Genomic DNA, 27050 nt, shown 5'->3' with positions numbered 1-27050 from the left:
GACTAAAATAGCCTCATAAGCATCCCACATGCATCATACCAAAGTGGGGTCTTCCTGATGCATGTCCAATGCATGTGGGGTCTTCAAAATGGCCCGGCGGGCCCCATCTAGAACTCGTCTCCCATCCACAAAGAAATTTGTGCTGATGTGGGTGATCGTCTCCATCTCCGGTACACTCGAGTAAGTCCTCTAATGTCCCCATCTGGTTATATCTGAAAATCAAGGAGCTTTTGTTGCAGGAAGACAAGTCTTGGATGACACTCTCATTGCTCATGAGAGTATTGACTCTAGGAATTGGGACTGGAAAAGAAGAATTGTGCAAGCTGGATATTGAGAAGGTGTATGATCAATGGATTGGAAGTTTTTAAATTATATGCTCGATAGATTGGGGTGTGGCCATAAGTAGATAGGATGGATGCAGTCTTGTCTGCAATCTGCCTCCTTTTCTATATTCGTTAAAGGATTGCCTAATGGTTGTTTCAAGGCATCCAAGAGTCACAGGCAGGAGGACCTTGTATCCACATACTTTTTTGTTGTCATTAGAGAGGCACTTAGCAAGATGCTTAGAAAAGGGGAGGGGAATGGCTTAATTAGCGGGTTCGAGGTTGCTAATATGGTGTCTTTCGCTCCTCTTCAGTATGCAAACAATACCCTCTATAATTCAGATGTGCATTCCATGGGTAATCTTCAGAAAATCATTATTTGCTATGAGGTAGTGACAGGTTTGACAATTAATATGGCCAAGTCTAAAATGCTAGGAGTTCATGCTAGTAGGGATGACCTTCTTCTATTCACCAATTCTTTCGAGTGTAAAATGGGGGAGTTTCTGGCAACTTATTTAGGTTTGCTTTTGTGCATTGGAAAGCTAGCTAAGCATCTTTGGGATAAGATTATTGAAAGAATTGAGAAATGAGGAGTTTCCAAACTGGAAGTATCGCTATCTTTCCTTAGGAGGTAACTTGACTCTTATCAAGGCAGCTTTTTCTAATATGCCGGTGAATTTTATGTCTCTTTTCAAGGGTCTTAAGTTTGTTTTGGACATATTAGAGAAATTGTGAAGGGAATTTTTTTTTGGAAAGGAACCAAGGATTCTGCCAAGTTTCACTTACTCAAATGGGAGGAAGTTTGTAAGCCAATAGCGGAGGGAGTGGCTGGTTTAAATCATCTCGATCTAATGAACATTGCCCTTCTTGGTAAATGGCACTAGAGATTCGCGTCCGAAAGTGGGAAGCTGTGAAGAGAGATTATTATTTCCAAATACGATGTTCAAACCTTGCAGTTCGAGTATAAAATCCTCTTTGCTTTATCGTGCAATCTCATATATGGAAGGCCATTTCCGCCACCGATCATCTCTTTCGAACGGGAACTTCTTTCTCTTTGGGAAAGGGCAATCGCATCCGCACCTGGTTGGACATTTGGTGTGGAGATACATCTCTTCAAGATATTTTCCCTAAACTAGCCATGCTCGGTCCAAACTGGTTTGTCACGGTAAATCATTGTTTATATCATCTTGATGGTGTTGTAGTTTGTTCTCCGCCTTTTCGGCAAAAACTATCAGATGAGGTTGATGCCCTTCTCTCTCTTCCCAATTTGTTAAAGCTTAGCATTGCCCTCAATTCAAGATAAAGACTGTAGATCCGGAAAGCTCATAATTCCGATCGTTGGGTTGCTCCTTTGGCTTCAGTCTTCCCACTCCAGTCAATCACATCCATTCCCTTATTTCCAATGGTCGTATGGCGCTCCCCCGAGGATAGCGGCGTTCGTTTGGCTTGTGAGTAGGAAAAGAGTTCTAACAATAGATAACCTTCAAAGGAGGTCTCTCATCCTCCCAAACATCCGTCTTATGTGCATGAGGGAAGCAAAATTCATTGACCATCTCTTCATTCATTGTGCCTTCGACCGGCAAGTTTGGGAGCACTTCTTCCACATTTTCCATATCTCGTGGGTAATGCCAAAGTTGGTTAATCAACTATTATGGGCCTGGCATGCGAGTGGACTGGGAAAGTCTTGGAAATCCATTTGGAGACGCGTTGCGACTAGAACTTTTTGGTTTATTTGGAGGGCTCATAACAATCACTGCTTTCACAACAAGGAATGCTCCATTATGAAACTATTCACATGGTTACGTGCGCGGTTTCGAAATGGGTCTTTTTTGTAAATTCAGCTATGCATGCTGATTTTCCCCCTTAATTTTCTATTTGATCTTTGTATTTTTTTCCCGCTTTGGCAGTCTTCAATAAATATTATTTGTTATCTCCAAAAAAAATTCTCTTTTCAAATGCCCAAAATTAGTTTTGGAAAGATTATAAAAATTGAAAAGAGATTTTTTTAGAGAGGCGTCATGGATGGAAGTTTTATCTTCTTGTATGGGAGGCAGTGTGCAAGCCTATTGAATAGCTAGTTTTAAAAGTATGGAAATTATGAATCTAGTTTTGCTTGGTAAACGGATACGGAAATTTAGATCCAAGGTGAGGAGGCTTTGAAGAGAGTTCATTGCAAGCAAGTATGGTCCACAGTCCGGTGAGTGGCTTATTAGAAGGTCCTCTCTCTAGCTTCTAGTATTTGGAAAGCGATTGCAGTGACTGAGCATTTAGTGCAAAGGGGAATTCCTTTGTCTCTTGCTAATGGTCAACATATTCGGTTTTGGGTGGTTATCTGGTGTGGCGATAGGGCACTTCAAAATTATTTTTTCCCAAATTGGCTTGCCTTGGCCCTGATTGCTTCATTTCTGTTGCAGGTTGCTTGTCTTTGTCCAGCAACTCTATCATTTGGAATCCTCCTTGTTGAAGGAATATGACGGATGAGGAAATTGGTGACTCTGTTGGGTTGCTTGAGTGCCTAAAAAATATACTTTCCTTCAAGTCAAGATTTGATTTGATTGTTTGGAATGCGCATAGATCAGAAAAGTTTTCTGTGCGTTCACTTTTCTGGTTGATTAGTGAGCCCCCTCACTCTATGGCCCCCTTCATCCTTTTCACCACTAGTTCTATGGTGCCCCACCCCATGTGGTGGTGTTTGTATGGCTAGTGGGAAGGAAGAGAATCCTCACTATCGACAATATCTAGTGCGGAGACGATCGACCACCTTTTCATCTACTACCCTTTTGTTATAAAGGTGGAGCATTTTTTGGGCCTCCTTCATACTCATTAGTTAATGCAGAAGTCTATGGAGGACCCCTATGGGCATGACACGGGGAGTAGGAAAATCTGGGAAAGCTAGGTGGAAGTTGATTATTGTGGCGGTGTTTTGGGTTGTTTGGGGAGCTCGGAACACTTGTTGTTTTCATAATGAAAGAGGGCTATGGAGGAAATCATTATAGAATCAAAAACCTCATTTAGCGCTGGGCAATCTAGGCAAAAGCAGCCTCAGCTGCCAATTTTTTTGGAACATGGTGATTGTGTCTGGTTGTATTCTTTTCTCGCCTTTCAACATGCTTCTTAATCAAGATGTTGTTATCTTTCAAATAATAATAATAATAATAATAATAATAATAATAAGATATAAAAAAGCAACCAGTCACCATTCCTGGTTGTTTTAAACTCACGTCCAATAAACTTTATCGAAACTTTCAGAGGTTTTTGTATCATTCTGAAACTATTTTTTCATAGGTCACTTCATTCCATTTGTTATATTGATGAATCATGACAATATTGTGCTCACTCCAATTTTAGAAAGGACTCACTTCAAGTTTTATTGATGATTTTATCACTTAAATGTTGCTGCAGAAACAATAATGGCAGGCAAAAAGAACAGAAACTTGATTATTATTAATTTTATGTAGTAATTGGAACTCTCAAAAGAAGGCTCAAAACCTATAGGTAACAAATTCACTAATAAGGACTAGTCATCCAATTAAACCTCAAATTAAGAAGGAAAAAAGTATTTCTTGTTCACTGATCAAACAAGAGGAGACGACTCATGGAGAAATTAAGTAAAAGCATATTAAACATAGCAGATTTTGCAATTAATTATCATGCAATTTAACATGCATTATCAAAGTCAACAGAATTGTCCTAACCGTATTTCCAATATCAGATCTTCAGCTTGCTTTATTTTACGTTCTGGATTTCCTCCAAAAGGAGCGGCCCAAAGTGACAGGATATCAAAAACCTGGTCTTCAAGTTCCTGTACATATTGAAATGCCTAATTAACTGACAGAAGACATGAAGCATACACAGTATAAGGAATCAAGATATCTAAATACCTCTTTTGGCATGGAGGTTATAAATGATGCCAAAAGTAACCAGCCTGCTTCTTTTTCCACAGTAGCAGTCATAGGGTTGCGACTAAATCCAGTCAGCATTTTCTTTGAAACTTCAAGAACTGATTTAGGCAACCTGCCAATGATGATGCCGTCAAAGTTAGTGGCCATGACTGCTAAATATATAGGGACAAGAATGTAGTTAGGATTTGGCCGTTAGCACTACTATATATTACATCAACGTCTCATTCAAATGACTTTTACAGACCAAAACATCTGAACTAACTCAACCCATAGATGCAAATATTTTTTTTTAATAAGGAAAACTATGAATCCACAAACCATTCTATTTCATTGGGATGCATATGCAAGAAAGGTCACATTGAAAATAAAAGATAATAATTAAAAACGCAAAATAGCATTACCATTATAGTTTGCAAGTTCAGTTCACCAGATGCATTAAATATGCAGAAATGTCAAGTAGATACGCTTGAAAGGAATTAACAAAGATCTTCACAACACATGCTATTATGTCATACATGTGTGAGATGTGAGCCATTTATTAGGCAGAGCCAACAGTTTACATGTTCTGGCCCAGCAGTCAAACTCATTGAGGTCATCAGAAGGCCACATAAGCACATTCAATATACGTATTTTTTTTCTCAACGGTTCTAGACCAAGAGTTGCCCTGTGCATGCATGTACACGTAGCGGCCAATGCATTTACATTGATTATGAACGGTTGATCAATTTCTTACAACCGTCCCTTTCTATTTTACACACCTGGACCAATAACATAACTGACCTATTTTAGGCAAAGGTGTCTACACAGTGGGGACCATCTGATAAGCAGTTCATGTAAGATATGTGTGCCCTGGAAAGCCAATGGTTCATATGCTGATCAAGGTATTCCACAACGGTAACGGTGGCCAGGACACGGGGGTGCCATTACTGTTACAGGGCTGCCGTTACAGCTTTCTCTTTTCATTCTTTTTTCCTTTTCTACTTTTTTTCGAATAAACCGATTTCAACCCTGTGACACACCATTATTGGTCGTTTTTTTCATTACGGCCTTTACGACCCCGTAACGCATAACGGCTACCACTGTTACCATTATTTAACAGCTGTTGTGGCTGTTACATAACCATTTTCAAATATCTTGATGTTGATGGATCTTGTTTATTAATGACAACTTGGTCGAATAGAATACACTTTTGTCTTTCATCATTCTTTTTTTCACATGCGCACACACACCCACACACTCACGCCATAGTGGGATTTCACCACCTATGGGTGTACTTGAACCCTTGACCTGGTGTTGAAACTCTTGTGAGCCTACCACCGGGGCAAGAGTAAGGACCCAAATATGTTTGTTTGAAACTCTTTCCTCACTAAACATGTGTGGAACCTATGCATTCAATATATTTGTTTCGCAAGCTATAAGCAGTAGAGTTAGGAAACCAATATAGGGTGAAAGAGGGGTAGAATTGAGAGATCAAGGTAAGCAATGGAATGAGAGAATAAGAGACAAGAAGAGTAGAGCAACATAGGGCATCATCCCTACCCATGATATATTAGAACTTTTATAAAGAGAACTCATATACACCCCTCAAGAGTGCTTTATTATACAACAACCCTCATAACTCTGTCTCAACATTCCTCCTCAAGCTAGGCATAGATATATATCATGCAAAGCATACCAGAAACAAAGTCTACCTTTGTCTTGACAGCTCCCTTAGAATATCAGCAAATTGATTCTCAATTGTTACAAATAGTATATGCAGATTTTGGGAGATAACTTGCTCACGATGAAGTGCATATGATGCAGGACACATGATTTAATCCTAGCATGCAACATGGAGATTATAAAAAAGTCTATAAAGTAATTCAATTAACAAAAGATGCTAACCCACCACGTAATTAAGAGTAAATAATAGGAAATAAAATCTTATTTAACATAAATCACATGCCCGCATGTGAAGAAATCACATAAATCAATTAAAACTAGGCCCAATGGAAGGATAAAACTTCCAATTTAGCATAGGCACGTTCCACACTCGAGGGGTTGACTTGTAGGTTCTATGATTAGGGTTAGGAAGGAGAAAATCTGAAATTTGGAAAAATACAGTTTATGGGAATTGGGGATTTTGTAATTAGGTTTTTTAAGAATTTGGGGAAAAGATGAAATTAGGGCTAAATTGGGTAAATTGGTTAAGGAGATTGATGGATTTAGGTATTGGTAGAGGGGAATTAAGGTTTTGGGTCAAGGGAAGTTAGAGATTTTAGGGTCCTCAATGGTTAATTTTGATTGGGGTTGAAGTTGAATGATGAACAGTTGACGAAAAAGATTATTTGGATGGTTTTGGTTAGGAAGGGAAGAAGAGAGATGATGTTTTTGGGGAAATACCTCTTTTGGATAGAAAAGAAGAGAGAATGAAGATGATAAATGGAAGTCTCGCACCTCCGTTGAATGGGGAATGGAATCACACCACACCCAAGCTCCAAATCACATGGAGTATTCTTCAAATTACATGAAGAAGAGAAAACACAAACCTTTTTTTTTTTTTCAAAATAATAGCATTAAGGCTTCACACACCCATTTTCTCTTTTATAGTCTCATCAAAGACCTTTTACAAAAAAAAAAAAAAAAAATGGGCTCTCAAATAAGATTCTCAACATAAAGACACTTAATAAATTGAAAATTGTTCTTAACTCCCTAATGTCAACACGAATATAAGTTATACTAAAAATAATGAACCATATAAATAATCTAAACAACTAAACTATTTCGTGGCCCATGAGGGTCCACAATGAAAATGTCCGATGATGATCCAACGGTCCGATCATCATGTCCACCCAATCCAACGGTCTGATGTGTCTATCAAGTTCATATATGCAGCCCACATGCATCTTCCCAGTGTGGGGTCTTCAACGATGCATGAACATGCACGTGGGGTCTTCGACGTGGCTAGGAATGTGAATTAGGCCAAGTGGGCCTCATGTAATGGTCGTCTAGCCATAAGGAGACTGGCCCAGCCCCCCTCCTGATCAGATATCCTCATCAGCATGTCAACTTCAATATTTTTGGTATGAACATGCTGGACTAGAATTTGAGCAATATTGGTAACTGCCTTGTTATCACATAATAGCTTCATAGGAGAAATCGTCATAATTCCCAAGCCTCGTAATAGAATTTTTACTCACAACAACTCTACTACACCATGTGCAATGGCCCTGTATTCTGTTACTGCGCTAGACTTAAACACTACAACCTATTTCTTAATCCTTCACATGACCAAGTTTCCTCCCACAAAAGTACAGTATCCTGTAGTGAATTTTCGATCATTTACATCACCAACCCAATCAGCATCAATATAGGCATCTATGTTAAGATGGCCATGATTTGTAAATAAAAGACCTTGCCCTCAAGAATTCTTCAAATATCTCGAGATCCTTTCAATAGCCTCCAAGTGGGGAACTCGTGGTGCGTGCATAACTGACTCACCACACTTGTTGCAAATGCTATATCAGGTCGAGTAAGTGACAGATAGAGTAATTAGCCAACTAATCTCTGATAAATTTCTTTATTCGATAATAACTCTGCCTCATTTGGCTCAGCTTATGATTAGGATCAGTAGGAGAATCTGCAAGACAGGCACCTACCTTACTAGTGTCTTTCAACAAGTCCAACATATACTTTCTCTGAGAGATGAAGAAAACTTTTTTTTTAATCAAGCCACCTCTATTACCAAAAAATATTTCAAATTCCCTAGATCCTTTATTTCAAATTCATTTGCTAGAAATTCCTTTAGGTCTGCCACCATAATATCATCCACATAAACAATCATAGCGGTCGGTAACTATTCTTATCACTTTACAAAGAGAGCATGATCAGTGTGACTATGGAGATAACCAATCCTCTTCATAGCCTGATTGAACCTCTCGAACGAAGCCTAAGGGGATTGTTTAAGTCCACAAATAGACTTCTTCAATCGGCAAATTTTTCCTTTGTTGTTGGAGAATCTGAAACCAGGCGAAGGAGCCATAAACACTTCCTCCTTCAAGTCTCAGTGAAGGAATTCATTTTTCACATCTAGCTTATAAAGAGGCCAAGAAAAATTGGCAACAAGGGACAGCAATACATGTATGGCATTCAGTTTGGCGGCCAGAGCAAATGTTTCCTTGTGGACAATCCCATAGGTCTACGTGAACCCTTAAAAACAAATCTAACTTTACATCTTTCAATGGGACCATTTGCCTTGTGTTTCACTGTGAAAACCCATTTGCAACCCACTAGCTCTTTTCCTCTAGGTAAGTCTACCAGTTCCCATCTTCCGTTGTTTATCAGAGCCCTCATCTCTTCTATCATAACCTCTTGCCACTTTGGAATAGAAATTGCATGTTGGAATCAGGAAGGCAAAGATATAAAAGAAACCAAAGACAAGAAAGAATTATAGGCAGGAGACACGGCCATGCATGAAACATTTAGATATAAGGTACAAAGTACATTGACGCTTCCTTTTCTTTAAGGCAATGGGAAGACTATCCTAGAGAATTGAAGACATGGACAATGGACACATATTACCTGGTACTAAGGAATTAGAGTCAGGAGGTAAACGTGTCTGAATGGTCACCCCTTTCTAGCGCCTTGAATATACTCAAGAGTTCCTTCACCATATCAGTAGGAGTATTGATAGGTTATTCTAAATTATCGAAGGCATCGGTCAATGGACTGCAAGGAACAGGAACAGGAAGAGGACAAGCTGGAGGAAGATGCCTATCTTCCTTCTCACTAGGCTCCCTTTGAAGAGAGAGAGGCTTACTAGAAAAGAAAGGCATGAATTCAAAAAAGATGACATCCATAGCAACAAACAGTTTCCCAGACATAGGATCAAAATATTTGTATCCTTTTTTACTGGAAGAATAACATAGAAAAAACACTTTGAATGGCTTTTGGATCTAAGTTGCTCTGGTTTGGTCCCAAGACAAGAACAAAACACACATCTAATGACACAAGGAGGAACAAAGAACGTAGGCTAACCTGGACAGAGAACTTGGTAAGGAGATTTTAAAACTCTAGATGGCATACGATTAATAAGATAAGTGACCGCAAGAACCGTATCCGCCAAAAAACACATTTTGGAGTGTTCATCCCAATCATGGGATTCCAAGCAACTTCAAGCATATGACGATTTTTCCGCTCGGCCACTCTATTTTATTGAGTGTGCCGGCAAGAACTTTGATGGATCATCCCATACTCATCCAAGTACTCCCGCAATGAGCCCTCAAAGTATTCTCGTGCATTATCCGATAGAAATATTTTGATATTTTTATCAAACTATGTGAGTAGCATCTTATGAAATCTTTTAATAACGTGTGGTACTCTATCATGCTTCTTCATGAGATATAACCAAGTATAATGAGAGAAATCATCCATCAAGCATATGAAATACCAGTAGCCATCCATTGACACAAGAAGAGCAAAGCCCCCAAACATCAAAATTAACAATATGAAATAGAAGCAGGCTTTTACCTAAACTTGCTGGAGAAGTTGATCTACAATCTTTAGACAGAGCATAAACTTCACACTAGAGATTATGGCTCACAACTGACTAAAATAAGTCTGAAAATAATAACTCAGTGATTGAAAAGACAGTTGTCCTAAATGACTATGCCATAGTATCATTTGGGCAACATTATTATCTCTTCTAAGCCTATTACTTGAGTATAAGACTGAAGCTGAACCAGCAATGACAAGAAAATAAAAACCATCCACTTCACAACCACTCCCAATCATTTTGCTCATCACCAAGTCTTGAAAACACAATTGGTGGGAAAGAATGTAACACAACAATTCAAACTTTTAGTAAGACTGCTAACAGACAGTAAGTTTTTGAATGAGTTTGATAAAAAGAAGAACTGAGGATAGGGATAAGTGATCATCAAGATTGATATCCCTCTTTCCAGAAATGGATGAAAAGGATCCATCAGCAACTCTCACTTTATCCCTTCCAGATGAAAGACTATAAGAAGAAAAAATGGATGGAAGACCAATCAAATGATTAGACACACCTAAATCAATGATCCAAGGTAGGTTGGATGGTAGATGACAGACAAGGTTAGCAGATGCATATATACCAAATGACTGCAATATCGATATCGGTTGACATTATCAATATTGCACAGCACCCATACCATACGGGGCTTTAATTAGGAAACTTCTCATTATCAGTTCTAATATCACAATATATTGTTATGTATCGCAATGTATCTCTATGTATTGCAATGTATCGCCATGTATCGTTATATATCACTATGTATTGCAATCTATCAACGAAACCGTAAGTGCGTCAGTTACCTTTGCAAAAATATTTGAAAAATTACCAAAAAATATGTTTTTTCCTGGGAAAAAAAGTTCATCATTTGTTCTTGACGAAATTTCTACCGCTCATTTTTTATTGTTTGGAGAGGACAGGATTTGGTGACAGAAATAGAGATTGGAGCGCGAAATACTGGAACCCAAATTAGTGAGTTTTTACGAATTTGAATAGTTTTTTTTTTACTAAATTCCTTGGAATCAGTAGAACAAAGTTCATAATTCATGATTTTGCATATTTTGCATGCTCAAAAAAGGCTTTGACCTTCGATTTTCAAATTTGGAAAATTTGGAGAGATCGGAGAAATCTGAAATTTCCTTCATCACCCATTTAACTTGCAATTAGAGGTAAAATCGCATTAAAGTGCCAGGAGGCTGATCTACAGATTTACAGAACTCTTTGAAATTTAAAAAACATATATTTTTTAAATTTAAAAAATGTTGAAAATTACTTAAAAACAACATTATTTGAAAACAATTAGATTGACCAGATGTTATGCACACCCTAATATTTATTTATGAGTGTATATTGATCTTAACATCAACCACACATGTTTATTTTCAAAAATTATAAAAAGAAATTTAAAAGATATATTTTATAATTAAATGCACCATAAATTGTAAGACATGTTTGGCATCAGTATTTAGTATATTGAACGTGCTTATAAGTGATATAAAGTATAGAAGTAATGGTGATTTCTTTATTTATTATAAACCGAATTTTAATACAATTGCATCACTTTTATCCGATGGCACATAGTTTAATAACCTATACAAAGAAAATGTAATTTAGTTGCATCACTTTTATCTGATGGTGCATAGATTAGTACCCTATACAAAGAAAACTTAATGTGTGTACTTGAAAAAAAAAAAAACTTACATAACCCTAAACAATAGAGACTAATGGTGCATGCGCCCACTGCTGCAACACAAATACATGAAATGGAAACAAACAATAAATGTACAAAAATATGCGTACATAACACAATCTAACATTTTGTTTAACATTTTTGGCAACAACACTTGGTGTGGGATAACAGTTCCCGACTTCGTAGGAAATATTAAGTTAGAGCTCCTCTTTGTATTGATAAACCACAGCTCTTATGACTCTCTCTAACCTAACTCTACTTTTGTTTGCTTTCACTTTTGTTTGTTTTCAATAAAATCAAGTAACTATTCGGGGGAGAAAAGGGGAGTAAAAAAAAAAAAAGGCCCTGGTTCATGAAAAGGTCAACAACGTAACATGTTATCACAATGACGACAAATATCTAAATTTGGCTAAAACTGATGTGTAGTATGGCGAGGGGAAAAATATCCTTACAACATGTGATGAATGCATTAAATTACAAGAGAATGACATATCAAAAACCACCAATATTCACTTTGAATAAGTCAAAAGTTTTTTGTTAAAAAAAAAAAAGCACTTACATAGAAAATGTATGCTTACCGTGCAGGATAACCAAGACGTAACCTGGGTGAAATGGATACCAAAGCTGCTAGAACTATTGCTTGACCATGCAATGAATCAAGATCAACTTTCAAACGATCACCCTAGGAGACAAAACATGAGCGCCATCAATAATGTTTTGATACATCATGTCCAGGTTTACATCAAATTATCCATAATCTATATCCAACAATGACATTGTCATCATAATATGTATATGTAACATCATAGGCCCGCATTCATATTTCAGCCTGAACCATGTTAGAAACCATTCGTAAAAAGGTTTAGACAATTTTCTGGTTTAAAACACAACATCATAGGCATTCATTGACAAATTGAGCCTGACATATGGAAAGCTGAGATTTTTACTCCGTTTCTAAATTTGGTATTAAAGCTTTTGGGAATTATAAATCGATTGGTTGATTGCCAAGTTTTGATTCTTATTAAAAATCATGAAGTAATTATATGCACGTTGCCCTAAATTAATACAAGACCAAAACAGGGTAGACAGCATGCCCCATGCTTATTTCGAAGCATATGATATATGCCATTAGAACATGTAAAAAAATCAAATTTATCATCTTAATATGCACGTCTGATTGATATATCCTCATTAGAAACATGACTATCAAATGAGTCCCACTCCAATTCGATCAGTCAAATGCCACTCGTTTCTTGCGTTTTGCTCTTCAAAATATACAAGAATAAATCTAGTAGAAATTTGGTAAGCTTTGGGGGGGAGGTGAGTCAGGTGACCTATATGGATATGATACAACACTTTGTCCTTTAAGCAATTAATAGTTGCAACTGTGCTCCCATTCTACCATTTCTTGCAACAGAACAAAATTCTGTGCAAGGACTCAAGGAATCTAACCTCAATAGTCTCATAGGTTGTTATATACCTGATGAGATGTAAAGTGCAAGCCAACAACAGCAACAGGAATGGTAATTAGTAATATTTGCAAATACAAGTGCTCCCCACAAGTGCATCAAGCCAAGATGCCCTTCCAATTAATTGTCTCAAGTAAGATACATGTGTATGCGCATCCATGATTAGTATAACTTCGTGCAACCTCATTGGCAACCAAAGAAAGTATGACACTGATAATAAGGTTCAAACTTTAATTTACACATTATGGCTGCTTCTTAGGGGGGGAAAACACTTTATAGAGACAACATATGGAAGAAGAAAAGCAGAGTATGCAAAAGCTATCACCATTTGGGACACGTAAAGATTTAAATAAATAAATAAAAATAAAAAATAAAAAATATCAGACAAATCTGACCCAGAACTTTGATGCAGAAAATGAATTGCATTTTCAAGAAGAATTATATAAACAAGTGTAGCTACAGCCTATGTTTATCGATAAGACACTCCATATACCTGCCTATGCTTACCTTTCCAATGGCAGCACTGTCCCGTAAAGCATGCAATGTCGTCACACCATAAGCAATCAAACCACCAACACAAGTGGGATCAACCTCCGCCAATGCACGCAGCGTCAAAGCAGCTTCCAAGCGGACCTATGCACCATAGTTCTAATTAACTTTGTATAAGTTTCAAAAGTCAACGAGTCAAGAAGAAAGCATCTAGGATACTTCATCCATGTTTAGAGAAATAATTGAAGTAGACCAATAACCACATGCATTTTGGTATCTTCCATTTACAATCATTTGTAAAGTTTGTTGGCAAACTAATGGAGAGATACATCACTTCTATTTCTCTACTTGTTCAGAGAAAGGAAACTAGAATCCTAAGACTTGAAATGCTGGGGAACACCAAAAGACTCAAAATTCTACATTTTACATTAAGAAAAAAAAAACACAAAATATACAGGAAAATGATATGCCTGCTTAAATAATCAAAATGTTGGTCCAAAGATGGAAAAAATTCAAAGGATAACTTTTTATACCGGAAATGATTCCCAAATAACAAGCACTAAGATGCTCACTATAGTAAGCTCAATGTAAATCACTTTCTATATTACAAATGAGTAAACCTTAAAGGAAGAACCAGCTCCAGTACATGAAAAAACATCAAAAATGATATTTTTCCATGCAAAGAATTGGAATCCAACCTTACTGAGAAAAGGTATAGCGGTGAAACTTTGGTTAAATTTATGGGTAAAGGATTCCTCAAAGCAATGTGTTTCATTACCTTGACCCTGTTATACAAAGAATGTGGAGATTGATGATGATGTTTCTGATAGACATGGAGCTAGGTGCATGAAGTAGAGATGTTGTGATTGTCACATGCCTAAGACAACACCTAAATTTTATAAGAACTATATGTTCCACCATATTGAGCTGAGTTAAGATGAAGGGATGTATGTGTGGAAAACAGGAAGGACAGGATTAAGAATGATTTCATCCAAAGCAGGGGAAAATTGATTAGGGTTGAAGGGCCTAAGAAGGAGGATGAGAGGACACCTGAAAAGGACTCAAATTGAGGTTGTGTGAAAGAACATGAAGGCTTTTGCACTTACTGAAGATACAATCTTCAACAGGATTGGGTGGCGAAACAGATTTTGCAAAGCTGACCCCAAACATCCAGGACAAGGCTTTGATGATGGTGATGGTGATGGTGATGGTGATGGTGATGTGACAATGAGGGTATGCAGAAGTCAGAAAAATAACTTTCTAAAGTAACTCAGGTGTTCATACTTGAAACAATATTATCATCATCTAAGCCTTATCCCAATTAATTGGGGTTGGCTACATGAATCATGTTCCACCATGCCACACTATCAAGGGCCATACCTTCAGTTAAACCATAGGCCAACAAATCTTCTCTTGCTACCTCCATCCACATCCTTTTGGGTCCTCCCTTTGCTGTTTTAGAGCCTTCAAGTTGTTCCCACTCACTCCCAACAGGGACGGTCATGATAATATTCAGAAATGATTATGGTACGGTGGTGCCCATTCGAAAGGCCGTAATGTAACAGGTAATGGAGGTGCCCATTGCATGATAATAATTAAAAAAAAAAAGCCCATAATGAGCTTGTAACTGTCATTACAGGGCCATAACGGACCAATATGGGCCCTTGATGAGCTGATATGTGACCAATAAGAGGAAAAAAATTAAACCATTACAGGACAGCAATGGCAATTACGTCCCTTATAGTAATGGCCATAAGGTTGGCCATTACGGCCACCATTACCATTATTGAATACCTTGGGTGAGTTTCTTAGCCTCCATTGCACATGACCAAACCATCTAAGTCTACTTCCCTCATCTAATTACCTAGTGATGCTACTCGTAAGTTCACTCAAATGCATTCATTCCTAATTCTATCCTTCGTCATCTTGCCACCTATCCATCTCAACATTCTCATTTCAACCACACTCATCCTACAAACATGTTGTTCCTTTAACTACCCAACATTTTTTTTCTCATAAAGCATGGCTGGTCTTATAATTATCCTATGACATTTCCCTTTCAGTTTAAGTGGAACTCAACGATCATATAAAACTCCATTGGTGCATCTCTATTTCAACCATGCTATTGCCCATCACATCCATCTTCTCTTGCCCATCGCCCACGGCACGCTCCACCTTTGCAAGAAATGCCTCCAACAAAGCCATCAAGTAATAAGACCTCTCCCTACCTGACTTGTTGGCACCCTCATTGCCTTGCACTTGATTGTTGCTGGCCACTTCCGATGCCATTGTGCCTCTCTCCACTGTCCCACAAGCATTTCAATCCCCTTCATAACCTTACTTTGATACCACTTATCAGGGCCCAAGTGCTTCCCCAAGCAAACCATGTGGCACTCATCCCACAGTCCGTCAAGAAAGAGAGTTAGCCTTTCACAAGTTCACTTCCCACGTGCCAAGCATCAAAGTTCACCAGAATGCAAGAACACCTTGTATTTCACTAAAGATCTCAAAACTATAAGTCCTCTTGACTTAGTTCAATATGAGGATCTCCCCTCCTTAGATAAACCTGAGAAGCTACTATAACCTACACGTGTATGGTTGGGATTGTGCCATGTGGCACTCATCCAACGGCCAAGAACTCTCTAGAATTTTTCTAGATATTCCAAACCTCTCTACCAGACTCCACAAGTTCTCTAGAAACTTCCAGATATCTCTACACCATTCTACATGACTCTAAACATATCCACAAAACTCTAGAATTTTCTATATATCTATACCCTTCTACCATTCTCTACAACTATGTATACACTTCCACACTATTCTAGCATTCACTGCACATGTACGTGTTAATCAAATTTCACACTATTCTACTATTCTCTACACTAATCTACCATTCTCTACAACTCCGTATACACTTACACACTATGAACATATGATGTGTTAATAAAATTTCAACAAAGAATAGCAAAAACAATTAAAAAGATGGATAAAGGTTCAATGACGCATCATTAATTAGCTCAACTAATACTTACAAGTAACAAAGAATGTGATAAGGCTGCAACAACTGTGTTATCAAGAACTTCCTTGAATTCCAGTGGAACCTAAAAAAATGTTGAGGCAAAAAAGAACATTTCCATGAGCACAAAGTCATCTTAAAATAAATATACATATGAGTTAACGTAATCTTGAACCAGAAGATTTTAACTCTTAAAGCAACATGATGGCAAAGTTCCACTCCTCTAATAGTAATAGTCTAGACAATCTCAAGAAACATGATAACCCTTAAGCCAAATACTAAACAACTAAGGTTATGCAAGGAAATTCATTGATTTCATTAAGTGATTAAAGAGAGTGCTTTTTACAAGTGCTTTTTACTTTAAGGAATCAACTTTTCAAAGACAAAAAGATGGATCAATTTGACATGAATAGAAAATCTCACAAGTATTTGGTTCGACCTAACAAGCCAAATGTTTAATCTTGCAAAAGTAGTCCACATTTGGTATCCAAATCTACTTTCTAGTAATCTATTTGCTATCACTATTATGGCAATTAAACGAGGGACTGGAAAGGATAAATTCCTACAGAAGAAGAGACCACAGTAACCTAGGCTCAATTCTTAAAAGGATGCATATAAGCCAAAGAGCATGAGGAGTTCACAGGTAGTTTGCTAGACTACTTAATATGGCTTTTTCCATGAAAAATGGTGCAGGATGAATGTCAATCATGCATTGGAGTTGTAGGAATCAACCCTGAAGACTACATACAGGCAATGTTCCAAATATCGCAGATAACATCAATATTATCAGTGACATAATCGGTATCACCATCCTGGCAATACTGAAACCTCCAAGAATTCCAAATATTGCCGATATATCGGAGAAATATCACCATTGTATTGTCAATCAATAATATCACCGTAAGCCCTTTATAAATCTCCCATGTATCACATGCATCAACAATATCATTGCCAATATAGGTTGACATAGAAGCAGCATGCATAAATACTAAGAAATTGAAAGAAAAAAAAAGGGGGGGGGGGGGGGTTTACCTGTTCGGGGAGTGGATTTCGACCACAACTCTTCAGTTTTTGGGAACCAAATCCCACACTTGGGGGAGAAATCAAGACTCGAAAACACTAGGAACCAAATCCTACACTGGCATGTTCTTCAGGCTCACCTTGCCAATATGTGTGATGTTACCGATATTTATACCAGATAGTTGGCCCGAACCCATTTATGCACCAGACAAGTAGTTTGGGCTTGTTTAGACTAGATGATTGTTCCAGCCTTAGCTCAAACTTACAATTGCACTGGGCTTATTTTGATGTAGGACATGAAAATTAAATATAATATGCGAGATTTCAGGCTTAAGATCACGTTAGTTCAGAAACAATTACACAAATTCCATATCCCACATGAAAGTCCAAACATTCAATTAAGGGGAATCTATGCGGGTCCAGGCCTACACATGATAGGGCTGGATCAATAAAAATTATGAACCAAACGATACTCAAAGATAAGAAATAATCATCCGCGCATGCATAGTAATCAGTCCCTAATCCAAGGGATTCAGAAATTCCAATTCGGGGAACCCTAGGGTAAGAAAATTGGCAAATAACTTAAGAAAAACGTAATCTAGGACTAGGATTCATGAAAAACGGCTATGAGAGGATAAAAGAGGATAAAAACCTGAGCCAAAAGACGATCCCGCGTGTGGACAACAACAATGGCCCAGACTGACGTGCGTGTGATCCCGGTCGCACGTGTGGGGCCCACTATTCAGAAAAAGGCCACCTTGGCCCTGGTCGGCCAGGGATGGTCTCCAAAACCCCCAAATCTCAGCTCGATCCGATGTACGGTTTGTGCGTGGTGCTCCACCGAAGTTTCAACTCGCCTGTGAGCCGAAATCTGAAAACCTGCTGTAATGAAGAAATCTGATGCAACAAAAAGGATGAATTCGAAGTACGGATGGTAGGGGAAGATGGAAAAAAAGATGATGGAGGATGGGGGTGAATCGGGATCGATGTAACTTCGCACCACGGTAGTTAGCCCTTCGAAAAGGGAGGGCTTCGCACCCACTTTTAAATTCTTCCACAACTCACGAAGAGAGCAGAAAAATAAAGCAGGAATTTTTTTATTAACTTCAATGATCAAAAGAACTACAAAGGGTGCCTATTTATAGGGAAAACCCTATACCCCAAAAACTTGCACCATGTGCGCAACCTATTACTTGGCGACGAAGTAAACTAAAATAAAAACCAAATAAAGAAATCTAAAGCGTTCACGATATTCGAAATAATAACAATAAGCAAAACCTAAAATATGAAATCAATCCGACGAGTAGGCCACGATCATGAGATCCCATGATGGGCTTTTCTTGACTATCGGGCCACTTTTCTGAACCAAAACTTGACTTCTAGCTATGAGGCCCTCCCTAGACGTCGTCATCGAGCCAGATCGATGGTGGGGTCCTCCTTCTACGTACGTACGTGCGTAGAGGGGCGGCGTGAGTGCGCGTGTGCGCGTGATGTCCCCATCATATTTACTCTAAGTATTTGCCTCAAACTCATTGTTTATATTGGATAGTTTGTCTATTCTTATTTGTTCCAGTCTTCCGAATAGTTATCCAGACTCATGATTGTGTTGGGCAGTTGGCCCAGCCTTGGTTGAGACAGATCGTTGATCCAGACTCGTTGTTTATATTGGACGGTTAGTCCATTATTATTTGTTTCGGATAGTTGTTCGGTCTTATGATTATGTTGGACAATTCGCCCAACCTTAGTTGAGCTAAATAGTCGATCCAAACTCGTTTGTGCTGGATGGTTATTCCGATGGCTCATGTCACTGAAGTCGCAAAGGTGCATGTTCACCTATAGGTATTGGTGGTCTCATTGCCTCCACTTCTCATCCACTCGTTCGCTTCTCATCACAACCAACATCACTCATCTCCACAGACACGCTACCTTTTTATTTTCTACTTTTATGAAATCTTTTATGTGCCTCTCCAAACTCAAGTTCATGTTTTCAAAGCATTTTGAGTTTGAGGGAGGGAGTTAGAAAAAAATTTCTTTCTTTCTTACGTTTGATTATGTTAGAAAAGAATTTATTTTTCTTAGGTTTGATTATGTTAGAAAAGAATTTATTTTTCTTAGAATCAAATAAAAAAGAAAACTTATTCAGTACCTAAAGGAAAAGCAGGTCCATAACCATTAGAATCAAATGTCACACTAACTTATCAAATTTTAAATATAATGGTACAAGAAACACATTTTGAAAATTGAATATATATATATATATATATATATATATATATATATATATATATAAGGGAGCTAAGCAATCCTACAGAAACAAAACAGACTAAAAAAAAAAACTAGCAAACAGCTATACAACCCAATGGGAGGGCCTTTAAACAAAGAGGCTCAAGAATAAACTAAACAAACAACTAAACAACCCAGGCTAAAGCCACTAGACACCATGAAACAGAGGAAAACCGAGCCAAGACTGCCACACTAGCCTAAAAGAGGAATGATGAGAGATCTGTCGCTTAAAGAAAGATCTTGAGACTAGTCCCTCACATCACTAAAGATCTGAGCCAAGACCAGTGTAGGGGCAGAAGAGATGCTCCAGAAGCAGCGCTTCTTCCTTTCTTTCCAAATAGCCTAGAGAGAAGCCATTAACGAATGGTGCCATATTGCTTTGAGATCTTTGCCTACGCCTCTGCCATGCCAAGCAAACAGCAAGCCAGAAATGGAGATAGGCATCACCAAAGGAGAATGAAACCTTGCCAGAATAGTCAGATAAGCATCACCTACGGAAAATGAAAACTTACCAGAATGGTCAGATACGCATCACCTAAGGAGAATGAAACCTTGCCAAGATGGCTGATGAAATTTCCACCGCAAAAAGACACTGAAGGCAGAGGTGAGGGACAGAGTGTTTACATGTTTTGTGAAAAACAATCAATTGGACTACATCATCAGGTATATGACAGCCTGAATTGTAAATATAAATAGAGGGACACTTTACGCGGCCCTCCATATGCATTTTTACTTGTTGACATATACTCCTTGTTATCTTCCTCGACCCATTTTTACTCGTGGGATGCAATTTGGATGAAGTGATACCTGACACAAATCTCTGATGTTATATCTCAAGGGTACATAAACACTTCCATTGGACCCACAACTAGTCTCAAAATTGTCCTGATTATATCTATTTTATCTTTTACCCACTATGCATGGAATTATTTCATGTAACTGAATTAATATAACTTACATACATGACAATTTTAGACATTTTGCAGACTCACATATTTAACCCATCAGAGCAGAAACAGTCAGGAAAGAAAATCAGAAGAGTTGTTAGCATAACACTATTATCATGTCCCACCTCTCCTAAAGTTGCCAATAGATAACAAAGGGTACGTAGCACAGCAACTTTCATGGAAGGACTAACATCAGGAGATTCCAGCTGCAAGGCAAAAAAAGAAAAAGAAAATAAATATCAAATATCAAATATACGAAACTGCAGAATCAGACAATAAGTTTCACACATACTCTAACTTTCAAAGAAAGATTTTAATCAAGTGTCCATATATAACAGAGATTGCATTTACATACCTGTCTACCAAGGAGAATCAAAAAGATCCTTTGAGTAGGCTCGGTCATTTGGTCAGTTACACCAACCCGAAGAATATATAGAACACATGCCTTCATTAAAAGAAAACGAAGATTAATGAGTTAATTGATCTAATTATAACAAGCAACATAGGCATAGCACAAAGGAGAAAAGGTAAAATAAAAACGATTCTATCCTTGGACTTTCTACACTAAATGAGTACATGTTGAAAGAGTACATGTTTTTTCAACATGTAAAATTGACCTTTTGAATCTAGAAGAAATCAATTAAATAAATTGTTTCCATTTAAATCGAATATCTCTACTATATACAACGCGAGTTGCGGCAAACAATTTTAGTCACACAATTAATTTCCCGAGAACAGATTTTTTTTTATTTTTTTTTTTTTATTTTTTTTTTTTGAAAGATGATGAAAAAGATTAGGGCTGGATGGCTGAAAAGAAAAGAAGGACGGGAAAAGAACGAACAAAAAAGAAAAGAAAAAGAAACCCACAAAGCAACCCAGAGGGAACGCCAACCCTGAAAATAAAGCAACCCTCAGGGTGTCCAGTCCTTTAAATACAAGAGAACCTAATTACAAACCCCGACAACAGAGATGCTTTTGTTGTGAAAACGACAACTATTCTTTCACCCCATATGAACCAAATAACTGCCACGACGGCCACCCTCCATCTCCAGGAACCCAGTGCACCGCCTTCACAAGCGTGCCAAGACCAAAACAATAGCTCAATTAATCCAAGCTAAACCAAGGAAACGCTGGCCTTACCTAGGATCCTAGACCAGACCACCAAGAGAAGGGGAAATGAATAAGAAGATTGTCCACCAATTCCACAATGTTGAGATAAAGAAGACGAACATTTGACAAAATCAAAGCACATTTTCTAGAGTTTGTCGCTACTTAGAATCTTGTTTCTGCATGCAAGACATGCAAAAGCCACAACTTCTGAAGGGGCCCCATAGGACCAAACATGGCCAGTGAAGAAGATGTCGCCATCAAACCCACTTCCCCAACAAAGCAGAATTAACGATGTCCAGATGTCTAATTCCAGCACTCCATTGTCAACAGAGTAGCATCCCTCCTAATTTAACATAAGAAATTTCCCTTTAAACACTTCACCTTGCCAAAGATAATCTCTTCTAAGCTTACTATTCTCACTAGAACAAATTTAGGGCAACAGAATAATAACATAAAATAGAGAGGGAGAATGGAGAGAGAAGCTTTGATTAAGGTAATTCTACCCACAAGAGACATCAACTTGCTTTTCCAGGGTGATAGCTTTTTCTCCATTCTCTCTAACACTTTGTCCCACAAATGAATCACAGGCTTACCCACACAAAGAGGAAGGCCCAAATAGGAAGAGGGAAGTGAACTAACTCAACAACTACAAATGGTATCCATTCTGGAGACCTCCTCCATAGGCAAAAGAATACTGAGAAGCTTGCTTTTAGCCAAATTAACTAAGGCTCGAAACCACTTCAAAACATCTAACTATTTTTCTCAAGTTGTCCACCATACAGTCCTTAGCCTCACAAGACAAAAGAGTATCATCTGCAAATTGGAGGTGATTGATTCTTTGGGGAAAATTACCAACCTCAAAGCATCAAAAAAGGCCCACCAGACCTTTAGATAACATTTTTCTTAAGGCTTCAGCAACCATCACAAAAAGGAACGGAGAGAGAGGATCTCCCTAGTGAAGCCCCCAAGAGGCTTTGAAGAAGCCAAAAGGGGAACCATTGATGAGGACAAGAATCTAGTAGACAACACACAAGCCTACATCCAAGCCTAAATAGCATATAATCAATAAAGTGTCAATCAACATGATCATAAGCTCTCTCGAGATCTAATTTGCAAAGAACTCCCTGCCTACCAATCTTATGGCAAGAGTCAAGACACTCATGAGCAAAGAGCACACTATCGAGAATATGATGCCTAGAGATGAAAGCAAACTTTGAATATTAAAAGGATTTGAAAAGGCTTTTGAATTAAAGATTAAGGATATTTTGATAACTTGGAGGGTGTGGTTGCTTGACAACCTATGGCTAAAATTTTCCCCGCAAAAAGCTTGCTGATGGCTGAAAATTTACCCATTCAATCTCTCTCCAAGCAAGTAGGCCACAACCTACAAGTAGCCCCCACCTTTTCACTCTTAGAGTGATGAAAACATGGACTGCCTAATGTTGATGGATTGGGCTGATCTACTTTCTGATGAGTTTTGACATGGACTAAAGCATGGAAAGGAGCCCAAATATCTTCCATAATGGGCCAAACCCGTAGACCCATCAATGGACCACGCATTATAGCACCCGTGATCACTGTTCGAATTATCTCCGATATTATCGAAATATCACCGATATTATCTTTATCTCCAGCTCAGCGATACTGATTACACTAGCAGTATCGGAAATTCCAGGTATTAGCAATGTATCGCCAACATATCAATATCGCTAATATAATCGCCAAAATTTTCAACTATGTAAATTCTAGGTGTCCCTTGTACTTCCAATGCATCAATATCACCAATGTATCACCAATATTTTCGACTAAGTAAATTTTAGGCAATGCTTGTATCATAAGTGGATCAACAATATTTCAATAATATCACCAACGAATTAATATAACCAAAATTTTGTTTATTAGAAAAAAAAAATCAAATTTTTTTGTCATGGGCACATGGTTGTATGCAATGTTCGAAATATCGGTATCTTGTTACTTATTGCACCTTTGGGATACAGATACATATCGGTTATCGCATGGGATATATCAGTTGTATCACGTAATGTATCGCTGTTGTTGGAAACATGGGGAAATTGGTCAATTTTTTCAATGAAACTTTAGTGATTGTTAAAAAAGACCATCAACATACATTTATAAATCAAAACATTACAAAAAATAAGTGCATATAATAGGTTTTCTTTGTATGGGGTCCTAATCTATGCATTATCTAACTGAATTAACGCAAGTATATTCAAAGTCTATTCATATAATTTCTAAATGTAAGAAGACGTGTGGAAACACAAGCAATACATTCAAAAGCAAAAGAAGAATCACTACATTAGGTTACATACATGTTAGATTTTATGTTTGGACACAAGGATTGCAACCAATTTGCTAGGAAGTGGGAAATTTTGATTTTTTTTCAATTTTCCGCAACTTGGCTCATCTCCTCCAAATCTCGAAATTGAAGCTCCCAATCCATGTTTTTTTCATGAAAAACTATGGATTTGTAACAATTTGAAACTGATTTACAGAAAGGAAAAAAAAAAACAGGATCGAAAATCGAATATGCTCACCGGATCGAACATGTGAGATATATCGCACTACTTGCGAGTTTCGTATCGCACGGGTGGGATACAAGATATATCGTGGGATATATTGGCAAATATCGTCGATATTTAAAACACTGGTTGTATGTAGTGTTCAATTTGTCATTGATAATATCTCGATATTATCGATATCGCAACATGTGCAATATTGATTTGAGACCACAATCTTCCGTTTCCTTTCCAATTGTTGATTTCTTGGTGAAATATCATGTGTTGTTAATATTTTGCAATGCCGATGGATGTTTGGATGGAGGGTTGGATGGTTAAATAGGCTAGATGGGATGGTTGGACTGATTTCTTACAACAAGACATGTTTTTAAGGCCCTCATTAAATGGAAACATTTATGTATGCATTCTTTTTGCAATTTTTTATTTCTAAATATGCAAGTATGTACATTTTAACCCCTCCTGAAGTTTTACTGAAAATTCCATCGTTTTTCCCATGTTTCCCAGCATTTTCAGTTATCAGCGATATTATTGGCGATGTCGACATTGTTTCTGTATCCCTGGGCAGCGAAACTTGTAGTGATACCGATACTTCGAACACTGCCCATGATACACTTTTGGATCCACAAAATCATTTTTTTTGTGGCATTTTCCTTAAGTTACGATTTTTTCTTTATTTTTAGACGAATTTTAGTTTATTTTGCTTTGCTTACATCTCACTTAAGTACATAGGGGTATTTTAGTATTTTTCTTTTAAAAGAAGATTGTAGGGCTGGGATTATCACATCAAATCCATTTTTTATGTTTGATGTAAGGCCTAAATTAGTGCTAGGGCTTTTCTTTTGTTCCCTTTCATATAAAAAGTCAATAACAAAATTGTTCAAAAGCTTTTGATACATTTTTTTTATCTTTTCTACAAGCCTTGGGCTAGGGTTTGTGCAATTGCAAGCTTACAAACGTGGGGCGTATGTTCCAAGCCATCAAAACTGGTGAGAGCTTCGATCATTCGCTGGATATTGCATCTTTTTCCTTTCGTTTCTAGTAAAAGAATCTCTATACTTGGATTAGGTCTGTTAGGGCATGTTTTGGTCCTAGAATTTAATACAGTTGCGTGTGGTTGACGATTCTCAATCGTTAGCTACACCAGCTTTGACCAGAAGTTCCAAAGTAGTTATGGAAGAACAGTCAGTTGACAATGAAAGTGAGGCCATAGAGGGAACGTGTGGTGCGGATTATGATACCGACGGTAGAGGCGAGGGAATATACGGTGATGGTCCAAAAATGCTGGTGATCCAAAAGGCTCTTCTTACACCCAAGTCACCTAAGGAGATGATTGGTTGTGGACTAATATCTTCTATACGAGCTGCATAGTGAATGGCAAAGTCTATGGGGTGATCGTCGATGTTGGTAGTTGTGAAAATGCCATCTCTAAAGAGATAGTAGAAAAGCTCTAGTTGAGAACCGAGAGGCATCCAGTTCCATATAAACTTGCTTGGTTTAAGCGAGGTGGTAAGGTAAAAGTTTCTCGTCATTGTTTAGTTTCTTTCACGATTGGTAAAAACTATCTTGATAACATATGGTGCAACGTAGTCCAAGAGATGGATGTGTGCCACATATTATTGGCTTGACCATGGTAGTATGACCGGCAGACTATTCACAATGGCTAGAAAAATATATACACCTTCATGAAAGATGACCAAAAATAGTATTTATTAAAACCCATGACCATGAGAGAGAGCCTTCGGGCAAAACCCGCAACCACGGGGGACATCAGCCTTCCATCCTATACAAGGTTTGCGGTAGATAGACAACGTCGGAAGGTGGTTTTGGAAGAAGGAGATCTAATGTAGGTCTACATGTTGAAAGAAAGCTTTGTAGTGGGCACTTACAACAAGCTAAAGCAAAAAAAGATTAGCCCGTGCAAGATATTAAAGCAGATTGACGACAACGCCTATCATATTGAGCCACCACCTAGAATGAACACTTCTAATGTGTTCGTGTTGCTAATATTACACCACATAAGGCAGTGGATAGCGGATTAGACTCGAGGTCGAGTCCTTCCCAACCCAAGGAGGATGATGAGAATGTGGATTACCTAATGTTGATGGATCGGGCTGATCTACTTGCCGAGGAATTTTGGCATGGATTAGAGCATGGAAAGGGGCCCAAACATCTTCCATATTGGGCCAAACCCATAGAACCATCAATGGACCACACATTATGGCACCGTCGATAAACTTTTGGGTCCACCAAACGGTTTTTTTGGCATCATTTTCCTCAAGTTGCGATTTTTTGTTTATTTTTGCATAAATTTTAGTTTATTTTGTCTCGCTTATGTCTCACTTTAGTATATAAGGGTATTTTAGTCTTTTCCCTTTAAAATAAGATTGTAGGGCTGGGATTATAACATCCAACCCATAGATTATGCTTGATGTAAGGGCCGATTAGTGTTAGGGCTTTTCTTTTGTTCCCTTTCATATAAAAACTCAATAACAAAATAGTTCACTGGCTTGTGGGACATTTTTTATCTTTTTTACAAGCCTTGGGCTAGGGTTTATGCAATTGCATGTTTGCACACAAGGGTCGTGTGCCAAACCATCAAAATTGATGAGAACTTCGATCATTCGCTGGTTATTGCATTTGTTTTACTTTCATTTCTAGTACAAGAATCTCTATTCTTGGATTGGGTGTGTTAGGGCATGTTTTGGTCCTAGGGTTTGATACAACCAAATGAGGT

General features: G+C 37.9%; 1 protein-coding gene across 1 annotated transcript in view; it reads right to left on the bottom strand.

Moving 5' to 3' along the window:
- Window positions 1-27050, bottom strand: part of LOC131230258 (protein SWEETIE) — a 135261-nt gene that overhangs the window by 84420 nt on the left and 23791 nt on the right. Inside the window, exons 8-14 of the mRNA XM_058226088.1 lie at window positions 21025-21114; window positions 20795-20875; window positions 16436-16504; window positions 13422-13547; window positions 12024-12127; window positions 4205-4337; window positions 4019-4125 (exon numbers count right to left, since the gene is read on the bottom strand). Coding sequence (XP_058082071.1) covers window positions 4019-4125; window positions 4205-4337; window positions 12024-12127; window positions 13422-13547; window positions 16436-16504; window positions 20795-20875; window positions 21025-21114 — 710 coding nt within the window. The remainder of the gene's footprint in view (window positions 1-4018; window positions 4126-4204; window positions 4338-12023; window positions 12128-13421; window positions 13548-16435; window positions 16505-20794; window positions 20876-21024; window positions 21115-27050) is intronic.

The sequence above is a fragment of the Magnolia sinica genome, chromosome 17, assembly GCF_029962835.1.
Source record: "Magnolia sinica isolate HGM2019 chromosome 17, MsV1, whole genome shotgun sequence".
Lineage (NCBI taxonomy): Eukaryota > Viridiplantae > Streptophyta > Magnoliopsida > Magnoliales > Magnoliaceae > Magnolia > Magnolia sinica.
This window is presented reverse-complemented; position numbering and strand designations above follow the sequence as displayed.